This window comes from Helianthus annuus, chromosome 5, assembly GCF_002127325.2.
Source record: "Helianthus annuus cultivar XRQ/B chromosome 5, HanXRQr2.0-SUNRISE, whole genome shotgun sequence".
NCBI lineage: Eukaryota > Viridiplantae > Streptophyta > Magnoliopsida > Asterales > Asteraceae > Helianthus > Helianthus annuus.
In genome coordinates, this window is record NC_035437.2 from 119654024 (window position 1) to 119669645 (window position 15622).

Genomic DNA, 15622 nt, shown 5'->3' on the forward strand with positions numbered 1-15622 from the left:
GTTGATGGTTATACAATAACTATTAGGTGTAATATGTTGATGGTTTGTTTATAAAATTGGTTTTATAATCTTATTTGGGATTTAATACCATTTTCTTGATATTAAAGTAGCTATAACGTTACATCATCATGGTCCTATAAGTTAATTTTTAAGGACGCTTGTATGTGTATCAAAAGATTAAAAGTAGGTAATCACATATTAGAACATTGTAAAAGTGTCCTAATATGTTCTTTTTAGGACGCTATTTAAGTTGTCTATAGACATATTATGCGACCATAAAATTGGTTTCATTATCTTATTTGGTATATTAGGACCCTTTTCTTGGCATTAAATTAGATATAATGTTACATCATAAGGGTCCTATCAATTAATTTCTAAGGACGCTTGTAAGTGTATCAAAAGATTAAAAGTATGTAAGTACATGTTAGAACATCGTAAAAGTGTCCTAATATGTTTTTATTAGGACACTATTTTGGTTGTTCAAAACCATATTACGCGACCATAAAATTGGTTTCATAATCTTATTTGAGATGTTAGGACGCTTTTTTAGTTCCGGGACTTATTACGACCCCTTTACATGAAACGCTTTTACCGTTGGTCCTATTAAATGAAAGGTCCTATAAAATAGAATTTTAGGACGCTTTTGCGCGTACTAAAAACCCAGTTTTCTTGTAGTGTGTTTTGGTTCACAACCATTACATTCATTTTAAACATACCATTAAGGGCATAGCCTTTTCCAACAAACATTCCACGTCTGGACAAGACAAAATTGTCCGATTCAAACACTAGACAAAATCCAAACTTGTTGAGCATCCATCCCGACACGAGATTCTTCCGTATCTCTGGGACATAAAGCACATTTGTCAAGGTAAGCTCCTTGCCCGAAGTCATCTTCAAGACAACCGTGCCTTCCCCCTTGATGCTTGTGGTAGCTTTATTCCCCATATAAAGTTTTTCTTCACATGGCGGGTTGCACCCGTGTCAACGAACCATCCTTTTGGGTTTTCACCCATCGCGTTGACTTCTTCAATCATAGCCGTTTCCTCGGTTATCATTGCAATCAGAGGCATACCATCCTCATCAACCATGTGCGCACGCTCACGCTTAGGTTTCTTGCATTGGTTAGCACGGTGCCTCGTCTCGTTACAGTTGTAACAAGTACCTTGGAAAGGCGCAAGCTTCTTTTTTCACAGCCCCCTCTGTCACACCCCAAAACCCACCTGCGGAGTATTACCGCTTGGAAGCGTGACTGACCAGGATCAAGCCACCAATCATATAGAACATTGTATAAAGTAAAAGTAATTGCAGCTAACCAAATCAAATCCATATGAAAGGTGTTCCAAAACATAAGTATGTTATCACTTGTTTAGCGGAAGCGTATAATTAAAACCCAATATAAATAAGTACGAAATGTCATAAATGTTTAATAAGATAATCACGATCCAAGCCCACAACGACCAGCTCCTCCCTGTGCAAACTCCATGTACCTAACGACCTGCAAGGTATGTAACAGAGGATCAACAACTAGTTGAGCGAGTTCACAGAAAGTAAATGCGTAATAGTAAGTTCGTTTGTAACATGTGGCTCTACTGGGCCGATAGTACGTTCTTTTGGTGGGGGCTTTCCATGTTGTATAACCACTAGACTATTCGTAACCATAAGTGTTCTACATATCCCGAGAACAGTAATACGTACAAGTTTACGTAGGTTTTACGTAAGTATCCTTCACAACCGAAGAGAGGGGTACGCGTGGGTTTACGTAGGTTTTACGTAAGTGCCTGACACAACCGAGGCAGTAGTGAGTATAAGTTCACGTAGGTTTTACGTGAGTGTCCTTCGCAACCTGAGGACATTGAGTAGCATAAGTATACGTAGGTTTTACGTATGTGTCCAGCACGACCGAGGACGATGGTATGGTAGTCTAGTAACAGTGTCCGTACGAATCTAGTCAACCTTATTCCTTAAATCCCATTCCCAAGACCTGGGAATCCCATGCCTTAGTAGGAGTGTGAACTCACCTTGGTTTGCTCGGCAGATACACAAAAAGTTCAAGTAAGCTATACAGTGATCAACCACGTCCTAGCATGGTTATCATTCAAGTCAGGTTCGTATTCGAATATAGCATATATGTTCTACACGTATTGTGACAAGTATAATACAAGTACTTCATAGCAGTCACGTAAACAAGTCCAAGTATCCGGCCCAAAGGGTTGAGCTCGTAACAGTGCAAAAAATCCAAAACAGTGTGTGCACTTGCATATGGTCTCGAGTCGCAATAAGGGTGATCTCGACTGGTGCATATGTTACTCGAGACTAAGTGGTCTCGAGTCAGGTTTCGAGTCGCAACGGGACTCGCAATGATGGTCTCGGGTTGTGCTGTGCGGGTGTTGCGGTCTCAAGTCGAGACTATACGTTCTCGACTCGCAATCTGTGTCGAGATCAGGGATGTAACAACTTCCTGATTTACAGCATCAATCATTCCGTAACATTAGCAAACACTTTGGCAGTTTCACAATCAGATCAAACAATTAATTTCAGTAATCATGCACAATCATTCGATCCTTTCAGCAAGAACAATAGCAATTAACTAATCATTACATGGACATGAAACCGGATCATCTGATCAACCTATTTCAATGACTAACATGCAACCCTACCATGATCTAAGCAAGAACAATCAATTCATTAACATGTGTAACATTCAATCGGATCCTAAACCAGCCGATTCTAAACTAGCATGCACCCTAGTTTATGTGTGTATCAAATCCGTAAACATGTTTCTCAATCCGTTCAAGTTATACAATCAGTATCCGATTCACAAAAACATAATCATGTAGTATATTATTGTTCATCATGCAACACCCGAATCAAAGCTACTTGTATATCATCTAAACACAAGTACCGGATACGTAACATCATCAATAACCATTACTAGCATGAAACCCTAATTCGTAACATGACATCAAACATAGCAATCAATCAAGGATTACTAACCAGAAAGCCAAGTAGATTAGTGTTGCACGAAGTGGGTGGCTTCGGGTGAGGGCTGCCGTCGCACAAGGAAGAGGAGAAGAGAGCTCCTAGGGTTTGTGTATGCGTGAAGTGTTTTCCAAGTAATTAGAAATTACACCCCCTATGGTTCATGTATGCGTACAAGGGGTGAGTGGGCCGAACCCATCATTGGGCCGCCCTTGAGGTCTCGGGTTGGGTAAGTGGTTGAGTGAGGTTGGGCCGAGTAAAAGGTGTGCGGTCCAAATGGCTTATGCGATCGGTTCAAATAATACATGTAACACATAGAAAAATCATGCATTCACTCAATAAATAAAGTTTCACGTAAGCATATAACGTTACACAAGATAGGTCCGAAATACGAGTTGTCACATTATCCCCAACTTAAAAGAAATTTCGTCCCGAAATTTGGTACGCACTCACTGAGGAAGCTAGGTAGGTTATATCGTTCACTGGTTTTCCTGGGGTGTCACACCCTTTTTCAGTCCAAGGTTGTTAACCTTTGTTTTCCCTTTGTTGTCATTTTTACCCTTGCCTTTCTTGCCCTTTGAGGACTCCCCAACTTCCACCATGTTTGCCTTAGCCGAAGCTTGCAAAATGGTGCCTTTTTTGGGCCTCCCTGTTGTCCTCTTCTATACGAAGACGGACGACAAGTTCCTCAATCGTCATTTCCTTTCTCTTGTGTTTAAGATAGTTCTTAAAGTCCAACCAAGCAGGAGGTAATTTTTCGATCATGGCTGCCACTTGAAATGTCTCGCTAAGTACCATTCCCTCAGCATGGATGTCATGAAGTATAATCTGTAACTCTTGGACTTGGTTCATAATAGTCTTTGATGTGCTGAAAATAGGTTAAATAAAACTAACCAAATTACCCTAATTCTAGACTCTCTAAGCTTTAAATTTATAAAACTAAGACTCAACCTAAATCCTAAACCACACAATCGGCAAGTGAACCGATCGATGTAGTAAAGCTAAAGTAAGTCCGAGTATCGAACCCACGAGACTCTACTGATTACGCTACGACTCTATCTAGACTAAAACTGACACGACATACTAAATTGTTTATTGATTTGGGGGGGTATCTAACAATCCTAAAATTATAATTAAAATTAAACTAAATTAACTAGACGAACAGACGGACAAGGCACGAACTCACACGAAAGCCGAACTCAAAGATGATGAAGGAACTACCCAGTCAGGAATCCTGATTGCTTTTAGTATTGATTATAATTGGAAGTTGTCTGCTATGGAACCGGGATCTTGGGATTCTCACCCCTCCGGAAATCTAAGGACCCCTAATCCTTCTCAAGAGCGCGCTAAGATCCCCTAAAGGTTGTTAATTTACCGGTTATTAGACTCCTTTACAAGACATCTAATGGGTTTATAAAAGTATCCTACGAGGCTCACTCCCTTACAAGACCTAAACCTAGGATAGGTTTGCTTTCTCAGTTAGACTTGCTAGACAGCAGCCAAAAGGTTAACTTCCTAAGAAGGACCCACCTTGCGGTTTAATCACTTAAACCTAGCAATAATCTCGCACCTTACAGCTATTGATGATTAGTAGAACACTTGATTTTATAAAATTACCAATTATTACTTCTAAGGTTTATCGGCCGATTTAACCCTAAAGATTCTAGATTTATTACGTGATAGAGACAATCACCAAAACCTAAAACCTAGCATGATTCTATTATGTGATAAAGACCGTCACCAAGATTCATGCGAAGCAATAATCAATCATTAAACAAAATCAAGCATGCAAACACATCTAACTGATAGAACAAACCGTTTACAATTTATAAACTAGTCCATCGCATTCAAAAATCCATAATATAATCAAACATAAGCAATCATTCATCCATGTCTAGGTAGTAAATGAATCTAGCCGCTAAACATGTTCAAAAACGTAATCAAAGTCATTAAATAATCAGAATTCATTGCGTAACAAAGTTTAACAAACGAAAACAACAAGATAAGGATGATGGAACCCGAATCTTCACTCCCGAATGCTCCAAGATGTTACCCGAATGATTCCTAGCAACCGAAAGCTTCAATCTTCTTCAATCAGCAGCCAAAATTCGCCCAAAGATGTCCAAGTTCATAGATAATCGGCTGTGCATGTATATGCATCAATATATAACCCAAAAACCCTAAAATCCATGCCATTCGCGACTTTTTTCCGACCTAGGGTCTTCACGCGGCCCGCGTGGAAGTAATAGACGAGTTAACGCGGGCCGCCTTAGGGCTTAATACCAGAAACCATCTTCAACACGCTCGCGGCCCGCTTTGAAAATGATCTTAAGTTCAGGCGGGCCGCCTGAACTTAAATAACTCAGATTTATTTGTTAAGTTAATGCGGGGTGCCTGGGAATGTTTATAAGTCCAAGCGGGCCGCCTGGAAGCTCCAGAACTGCATTTTTCGCTTCGTTTCAGCTCCCGACTCCTCGGTTTCCGTTCCAGCCTTCCGCCTTTCCAGATTTTGGCTCGTTTTCGCTCCTTTTGGCTGTAAAGACCTGGAAACACAAATAGATCAAAAGTATATACATTCTAAACTAAACCGACACTAAAACTAACTAACTAGCGACTAAAACCGACGCGAATACCGATGTATTTTGCAATACATCAAATATCCCCACACTTATCTTTTTTTCGTCCTCGAAAAAGAACTATGCAAACGGAATCATAATCAAGATAGTCGTTCGGGTCAAAAGTGTATGTTTATTTATTAAAATTGAGACATGTGTTAGTTACGATTGCGAATATTTCGATCCTCTTAAACCCAAACCCGGTTCTGAGCCCTTATCATGCAATTTAAGTCCGAGTATGGGTCAATCTACCTAGGGTCTCAGACTAGAAATCGCAAGTACATCTAATCCCACCTCAAACTTATAGGACAAAGAGAACGATCAAAGACCAATTCCCAACCGCTTTATATCAAAACCAATATAGTTTGCAATCAAACAATTTTTTTCTTTCTTTTTTTTCGCTCGTGAGTCTAGACGGTGCTTTCCCAAACCAAGAGGCAATCCAGCTGTAGAGTCGCTATCCCCCACCACAGACTACTTAGTTTCTGCACTTTTTATTATTTTTTTCTTTCCATAGCTTTGCACGGTCGATTTCACACACCCTAGCGGTAATCCGATTGTAGAGTCGCTATCCCCAATCAAGACTACATAGAAGTGGCTACTTTCATTCAGTTTCTAGCTCATTTTTATTCTATTTTTTTAACATAATCACAAACTCTAACGGTTTTAACTTATAACGGTGCCCCTTATGTTATTTTTGGCGGTTTCGATTTCCTCACTTTTCCTAGATGAGAACCCACTAGTAGACCGACATTAGGTATATTAAGATCAAAGGAAACTCAAAACCGAACCGAGCCTACCCGCATATCCCAAACTAGACACAAGCACGATTAAATTATCTCATATTATAATTATTTGCACCCGAACAAAAACCTCGACTTTTCTATCATTTTCCGTTTTTAAGTTGCAAACTTCTAAATTCAAAGGACATTTTCTGATTTTTTCAATTTTTTTGGATTTTTCAATTTTTTAATTTTTTTGTATTTTTCGGTTTTTCATGACACTACTAACTAGACACACTAAATACTAGTTCCCATCCCCACACTTGAATATTGCATTGTCCCTAATGCAAGTATGGAAACATGACTCCTAAAACCTAAAAACAAAAATAAATAAATAAATAAATATACAAGTGTACAAGTGGAACGACTTAGCTGAATCATATGTGAGACTGTCAGTATGCCAGTCGATACCACACATGCCCTCCAATCCAAAAACGCGCTCAGCAAACTGTACTAACTCGGACATGCGAACGGAAACGGCACCAAAATCAACCTATCACTGAAACATACTAAACCAAAATAATATATATCATCCAAGTATCAACAAACCATACAAGTATCAACCAACCCATAACCCCACCAACCAATATATCATATCAGTACAAACCGAGATAGGAGGATCAAAAACAGCATAAAATAAAACAAAAGATATAGAACGCCAAGAACACCGCTGCACATCCTCACGCTCCTCCAGCTCCACCCTGCTGCCCCTCAGCGGGCTCCTCCTGCCCACCAGCTGAACTCTCCTGCTGTGGCTGCCACAATGATGGTGGCTGTATGTGGAAGTGATCATAAATAGCCTGAAAACCCTCATGCATATCCTGCCTAACCTGCTCCACTCTATCATATAAACCCTCCAATGTCAGCGGCTCTGGCCGCGGCTGTCTGACAGGGAGCTCACGTGCAGGTAACTGATGCCTCTGCAGTGGCGCCCGAATACGCTGTGGGATGGCACCCTACATCGCCTCTGCGGCGGCTAAATCTAGTGGAGGTGGCACCTGCTGCCCCTTAGTCTCTGCCTCCCACGCTGGTGGCATCGCCACTGTCACTATCCTCGCCAACTGCAAACTTTTCAGCTCGATGAGTGATGGAGCTGGTCCTACACGCATCAGATCAGGCGGAAAATCAGCAAAGACACCTAAATTGGCCGCTAACATCGTGATGTATGGCCCACCATATAACCTCGCATTCTTACTGTCACACCCTGCTAGTAGCGGAAGCGTATTGTGTTTGACGTAAGAAAGGTAATCATTGCATCCAAATGTATTAACACATGAACCAACAACGATGCCATAGATATCTAAGTTCCAACGAATATTTACATATTTTCCAAAAGTAGTTTCCAGTACCAAACATGTTCACGACATTAGACATAACATAGTTATCAGTTTATTTTACACATCACAAAAGATAGTTTTTGCATAAAACTTAGTAAGGCTTTGTATTCTATATCCGAACTTCGTATGGGTATATAGGAAACAAAGCCTTACTAAGTTTTATGCTAAAACTATCTTTTGTGATGTGTAAAATAAACTGATAACTATGTTATGTTTAATGTCGTGAACATGTTTGGTACTGGAAACTACTTTTGGAAAATATGTAAATATTCGTTGGAACTTAGATATCTATGGCATCGTTGTTGGTTCATGTGTTAATACATTTGGATGCAATGATTACCTTTCTTACGTCAAACACAATACGCTTCCGCTACTAGCAGGGTGTGACACTTACCCCCTTCTTCGGCCTAGCTAACGACCACGCCAAAATACTTGCCAGATTCGCTGGCCTCCTCTCAACCATACACATCAGACAGAACAGGCTATGGTGGTTCACTTTGTCCCCCTCGTACCTACCAATCAACGTCGCCGCTAATATCTTGTGTACAAACCTATACAGCGGATCCCTAATATCAGATGCTACCATATTGCCTGAATATGGTGTGGTAGCAATAGTCGCCCAAAACCTCTGCAAGTCTCCTGCCATCACACACGACTCCTTCTCCTCCTTCGCTACATACCTCAACAAACTCCTGAACTCATCCGATTCCACCTCCTGACACGAATAAAAACCAGTTGCCTCAGCAAATTGTGGCAATGTCATATTGAATATCCTCTTGCCTAGCGAAAACGAAACCACATCCGCCTCATCGAAACCCCCTGGATGTCTATAATAGAACGTGGAGTGAAACTCCAAGGTGAGCTGGTAATACTATGGCGCGTCACACTCTACCGCCATCCTAAACTTAGAACCCAACAGCTGCTCTAACCTTTCCACCTGCCCTAACTGCCTCACAAAATCCTAGTCGATCCTCCGAAACTCTAACAGATTCAACTTCTTAATCGGATCATACTTCAAATACTCCACCGACCCAAACGTAAACCGCAATAACGGACTATCCCCAACCTATTAGTCTGACCGTGGGGCGTCCCGTCGTCCCTATATGTGATTTCCCTAAGTACCGGAGCACCCGACTGCTCCTGAACTGCCGCTTGGGCCCTAGTATTGCGCCTCTTGCGCTTTACCCCTGAAGACGACCCTTCACCTGACATCCTGTCCACAACAAATCAAACAAACATGCAAAATAGGTGAACAGTTAGTAAACACAAGCATATTTTTGGTATTTTTGAATTTTTTGATTTTTTTGGAATTTTCCTGATTTTATATTTTTTTTCAAAAAAAAAATAATAATATAATAATATACAATCGGACGACGGCCGTATAGCATTTCGTTCGCGGCCGTTGTTCGATACAAGTGACAAATTACAAAATGACTTGAAAATAAACCGAACTTCGCCCGAATGGAGATTGAGTACGGGCGAAGCGGCTTAAAATCAAGCGACACAATACTACGCGCAAAACGACGCTCACAAGGCTCAACTATGACTCAAAACGCCCTAAATGACTCTAGACGACGCAAAACTAAACTATCGACGCAAAGACGACACATCGACTCTAAAAACGACACTTTAGACGCAAATTACACAACTTTACACTTTTACCCCCTCCCGGCACTTTGCTCGCCCTCGAGCAATCCCAAGTGCCGAGAAATAACCAAATACCAAAGCGTGGAAGCAATGGATAACGGCGCGCGTGTATGTGAAAAGTATATGTTATGTCAAAAATTGCGCAACCGTATCCCCACACTTGTTTTCAACAAAGACCAAAACAATCGTCCGCGACATACTCATTTAAACCAATCAAACCGCCCAAAAATTTAATGCGCGTTCAAAACCTCCCCCCTTTATTTCTATATCACAACCCGACCTCACATCGCGCAAAGCAATATTTCAATCAACAATAATTATTCCAACCCGAGCCGCCCGCACCCTTGCAATAAATTCAAAACAAATCAGCATATGAGTTATCAACTCGACAATCCCAAAATAAAACGCCGAACCGTACTTGATACTCAACAAACTCTAAAGCAAAGTTGCAGACGCAAACAACGGACCGAACAGAACTTGAAAACCTGACCCGACTTTTGACTCTACACAAAAACTGACCTATACTCGACGCAACTAAAACACTAACTACATCAATGCACAAACTGAACTTGCGGACTCAACACCAAGACTGGACTCAATGACCCGACATCGACTCGACTCTAACACACGACAACAAAAGTAAAATGCAGGGACATACCTGATACGCGACCGCACAGAAATGATATGGTCGAAGGTGGCAGTGATGGAGGTGGTGGCCGCTGGTTGGGCAGTGATGGTGATTCAGATGGTGATGGTGGAAGTGGACTGTGGTGTTTGGTGAGGATGGTCAGCGGCGGAGATGGTGGAAGTGGGGGTAGAAAGTTAGGGTTAATCGCCGGAAAATCGCCGGAGGTGGTGAAAGAGTTTGGTTAATCGCCGGAGATGAAAGAGAAGTGAATTTAGGGTTTTGATTGACTCCGATTTGGGGGTTATTGTGCTGTGCCGACATAGATGTCTCACGCGGCCCGCGTGAGTTACAATGCAAGTGAAAGCGAGCCGCGAGCGTTTGTTTTTTTGAAAACCCTTTAGGCCCAAGCGGCCCACGAGAACTAAGGAAGACTTAGCACGCGGGCCGCCTGGACAGCAAATTACAGCACTTTTTAGAACAGCAACAGCAGACTTCAGCAAAATTCATTTTTTTATTAAACCCCATTTTACCCCTGCCCCTTATTTCTCCGTTTTTAATGTTAAACGTACCTGTGAGGCTGTTCGGTAGTCGACTTCGGCCACGCGTAAGGTGATGTACCTGCAAAATACTTGACAAAACACGAAATGGACGCAAATACAATATGACGACAACCGACGCAAAAACACCTAAACTAACGACATGACACGGACAACGACTCAATGTACAAACTCTACACTTGAGTTTTCACCCAAGAACCTACGTGGTGGTATCCGGAAGATCTTCGAGAGGAGTTTCCTCCTTCTCGACGTTGTCAATAGGCCCTCCTAAATAATGCTTCAACCGGTAACCGTTCACTTTCCACGACTCGTCACTCTCCTTATTGTAAAGCTCGATGCGGAAACACTTCCTTCACAACATACGGTCCCGTCCACTTCGACTTCAACTTCCCGGGAAACAATTTAAACCTCGAATTGTAGAGGAGCACCCTATCACCAACCTTGAACTCCTTCAACCCCTTAAGCTTCCGATCATTCAACGCCTTCGTTTTCTCCTTAATACTCCATGAACGCTCGTACGCCGCATCCCTAAGGGCTTCCAATTCATGAATTTGGAAGTATCTTCTCCTAGCGGCCTCGGTCAAATCTAAATTCACCGTTTTGAGTGCCCAGAGAGCCCGATGCTCTAACTCGACCGGTCAATGAAACGCTTTCCCATAAACGATCATAAACGGCGTCGTACCTAGCGGCGTTTTGTAGGCGGTGCGGAATGCCCATAACACATCATCTAACTTGTCGGACCAATCCTTCCGACTCTTGCCGACTGTTTTCTCTAAAATCCTCTTCACTCCTCGATTCACGTTCTCCACTTGACCGCTCGTCTGCGGATGATACGCGGTAGAAAAGCGGTGCGTGACTCTATATCGCTCCAGTGCCTTCTCCATCACCGCATTACAAAAATGCGTACCGCGATCACTTATGAGTGCTTTAGGAGTACCAAATCGCGTGAACAACTTCTTCAAAAACCTCACCACCACTCGTGCATCGTTCGTGGGCAAAGCTTGAGCTTCCACCCACTTTGAAACGTAGTCACTCGCAACGAGGATGTACCTATTCCCACTCGAAGGAGGGAAAGGTCCCATGAAATCAATGCCCCACACATCAAAAATTTCCAACACCTGAATGGGGTTTTGGGGCATCTCATTCCTGAATGAGATATTGCCTGTACGCTGGCAGGCATCACAAGCCCTCACAAAATCCTGAGCATCCTCGAATATCGTAGGCCAAAAGAAACCACAGTCGAAGACTTTTTGCGCGGTCGTGTCTGCTCAATGATGACCTCCTGTCAAACCCTCATGCACATGCCTCAGGATTCCAACACCTTCTTCCCTACTAACACACCTCCTAAGTACATGGTCGCCTCCAATCGTGAAAAGGTAAGGGTCATCCCATATGTACTTCCTAGCGTCCCTCATCAGCTTCCGCTTCTGCTGCGCACTCAAACTCTCCATCACAAACCCGTCGGCCAAATAATTGGCTATATCGCTATACCACGGTAGATCCACAGCTCCTGTCGTGACAGCATCAATAGACTCGTGAGGAAATCTATCTCCTATCGCCTCCTCACGAATCTCCTCTCTCTTTGGATCCTCTAAGTGTGACAAGTGGTCCGCCGCCACATTCTCCGCTCCTTTCTTATCCATAATTTCAATGTCGAACTCGGAAAGAAGCAGAATCCATCGAATAAGGCGCGGCTTCACGTCCTTCTTCTGAAACAAGTGACGCAGAGCGGAATGATCAGTAAACACGACGGTTTTCGACAGAACGAGATACGACCGAAACTTGTCGAACGCAAACACCACCGCCAACAACTCCTTCTCCGTGGTGGTGTAATTCTCCTGGGCATCATTCAACGTTTTAGTCGTGTAGTAAATCGGGTGAAAATGCTTCTCCCGTCTCTTCCCTAACACCGCACCAACTGCGTAGTCACTCGCGTCGCACATCAACTCGAATGGTAAGCTCCAATCAGGCGACACGAGGATCGGTGCACTCACTAACTTCTCCTTCAGAAACTCGAACGATTGAAGGCACTCCTCGTCAAAGACGAAAGGAACGTCCTTCTCCAACAATCGCGTCATAGGGCGAGTGATTTTGGAAAAATCCCTAATAAATGTTGGTGTCCTTGTGTCTGTACTTTGTCTGTATTTTGTAATGTATAAAACGATGTCGTTTGTCTGTTGTGTTTACGTCTTTTGTTATGTTTGTCTATGTGTTGAAATGTATGTTTGACCAAGTCAACCATCCTCCTGGTTTGACTTGGCCAAACAGTCAACATTTTGTGTTTAATATGTATGCTTCGAAGGATGTCATCGAAGGATGGAATGTATCATTCGATGACCTCGAAAGACATCTTTCGTTGGATACTTATGGACCTCGAAGGATATATCATCCTTCGAGGTACATATGGATCCTTCAATATCTTTCGATGGACATTCTGGTCGATAGATGATCCTTCGACCAGAAATCCTTATCTTTCGTGCATGTAAACTGTAATGGGTATATATATCCCATGTGGGTTTCACTTCACAGTTAGTCATTCGGATACATTGTGAGAGCTTTTGTGAGTGAACCAAGGTCTTGTAAGAGAGCATTTCAGTTTGGTCAAGGGCTGTAACCGTGTCCACTGAAATACAAGAGAAAACTTTGATATATTGCTTGTCTACTCTTTCTCTTGTTACTTTGCTTTCATCTAAACTACGGTTTGCACTCTAGCTTGGATTCCGCACTTTCTAGTGTGTTAAACATAACAAGGAATAGGTTTATCCTCAACCTCCGAGGGACCTACAAGTGGTATCAGAGTCGTGGCTCTTTTCCTTGTTAAAACCGGGTTTGTGCAAGACTTTGGAAGTGTTTTGGACAAAAACTCACTTGGTTTAGCTCCCGTTTTTAGTGTGTTTCTTGCATTTTTAACCATAAAACGTGTTCTAAACTAACCGGGTGTGTTACGGGAAGGTTTGGGTAACTTAAAATCTTGTTTTGAAAGGGTTGCTATTTTTCCGGCCAAAATTCCGGCTAAACTCCGGTGCATTGGTTGTGGATAAGAAACTTCCTTTTTGGGCATTATTTTCAAAGTCAAATCTGACTTGGTGAAAAGTTGGTACAGAAACATCCCTTCTGCCGAAAGTTGGTTCACCAACCACATCAACCTGTCACCAACCTGTCAACTTTTGTGTCAGTGTGTCAGGGTGCATCGAAAGATACCTTTCGAGCTCGAAAGATCATCTTTCGATCAAGGAGATTCGACAGATAACCATCCTTCGAACATCTTTCGAAGTCAGTGAGTTGTCTTTCGAGTCAAGGAATCTTTTCGAAAGATACATCATTCGAGTTACTGTTTCCCTTCGAAAGATAAGGATCCTTCGTGTAGGAGAATCTTTCGAAGTTACTGTTCGAAACTCAACAGTGATCCTTCGAGCACTGTTGATCCTTCGAACAAGTGTCATCTTTCGAGCATCTTTCGAGTCTTATCTGTTTAAACTTAACAGTTTGTGATTTTCAGGTCTTTCGATCCTTGATCCTTCGGCTGTTTGTTATCCTTCAAATTTTTAACATAGTTTGTGAAAAACAATTTTTCTAAATCTATTTTCACCTAATATATTAATTATAAAATGGGAACAAACGGTCAATGGGATCCATCCGCGTGGACTACAACATCTTTGGCTCCGCAATCATCTGATACACAATCATCAGCTTCACAATCTGCAACAGATTTCAACAAGACTGCATGGATGCAGGCTATTGCCCCACCTCAAGCTGCAATGATATCTGCAAATCAATGGGCATTAGTCACGAATCAAAGCAGTAGTATTCAAGCGATGATGCAGAATGATAACGAAACGGGTACAAGTACAAAGCCGCCAAAGCTTAATCATATTAATGATTGGGGTTGGTGGAAAGAAAGGTTGAGAACGTATGTTCAGGGGCAAGGTCAAGACTTATGGATGTGCTTCTTCACTCCATTTGAGAATGATTTGGAAGTTGCAGGATCTAATCCTCAGACTTACAGCACTTTGAACGAGGAAGATAAGAAGAAGTTTGAATTGGAGAAGAAAGCATTTATGATTCTCACGCAGGCTCTTCACAGAGATATATACCACCAGTTTGTGTACTGTACAACGACTAAAAGTTTGTGGGATATGCTTACATTGAGATGTGAAGGAAACGCTCAATCAAGGAAGATCAAGCAGGAGCTGCTAAAGAAAGAGTTTGAAGGTTTTACCTGCATGGAGAATGAAGGTTTAGCAGAGTTGTCTACAAGATTCCATCATCTGCTGAGTGAAATGTTTTCCTTCCGAGTTACTGCCACTCCACAAGAAATGGTGAAGAGATTTGCTGATAGCTTACCAGCAAAGTGGAGCAGTTATCTTGAGATTCTCAAGGAAAACGGTGTTCTGGATACAATCACCGTTTATGAGCTGATTCAGAAATTAGAAAACAAAGATGTAGAAGAAAAGCTCAAGGCGAAAAGAACAATCACTCCTCAGAATCCAGAAATGTATTTTGGGATTGCAGGTGGTATTACTGGAGAAAAGCCAACTTCTCAGCATGCTAAGCTTCAAACAGCTTTCCTCTCTAACACCGGACCTTCAACAGCAAATCAGTTTGATCCCTCAGCATATACTATGTTCTCAAGACTAGATTCTTCTTCTTCTCAACAACAACCGTATATGCAACAGACAGCTCAACTTTTCACTCCACCGCCTTTCCTGGATCCAAACAAGGCTCAACAGCAACAACCACAACAGCAAGGGTTTTATGGAAGTTCTTCAAGCTTTCAAGCTACTTCCAATCCGAACACTGTCAGATTGGACACTTCCAATTTTTCTAAAGTCAGTGTTGAGATAGCCAAGGAACATATGGAGATGTTGAACACCTTGGTTAGCGCTTACTGTGGGTTGGTTGCGGGTCAGATTGGAAATATCAACCTAACCAACGAAGATTATCAGCAGGTTGATAAAGAAGAGTTTGAGATGATGGATATAAAGTGGGCTCTTGCTAGTGCTATTCGTAGAGCTAAAGAGTTTATGGAGAGAACGGGAAGAACCAACTTGGAAAGCAACAACAACACCAAGTATGG

At 42.1% G+C, this 15622-nt stretch overlaps 1 protein-coding gene across 1 annotated transcript; it reads right to left on the reverse strand.

Annotated features, from left to right (window-relative positions):
* Positions 1-10865: 10865 nt before the first annotated feature.
* On the reverse strand, positions 10866-11429 carry LOC110943531. Its single transcript, XM_022185275.1, has 2 exons — positions 11228-11429; positions 10866-11131 (listed from the first exon to the last, which is right to left on the reverse strand). Exons 1-2 carry the CDS (start codon positions 11427-11429, stop codon positions 10866-10868), a joined length of 468 nt encoding a protein of 155 aa, XP_022040967.1.
* Between the last annotated feature and the right edge of the window lie 4193 nt (positions 11430-15622).

Coding starts and splice junctions, on each gene's coding strand:
- LOC110943531 (XM_022185275.1), bottom strand. CDS start 11,429: ATGGAGAAGGCACTGGAGCGATATAGAGTCACGCACCGCTTTTCTACC. Junction 11,132..11,227: donor CGCCTACAAAACGCCGCTAG/GTACGACGCCGT, acceptor CGGTGAATTTAG/ATTTGACCGAGGCCGCTAGG.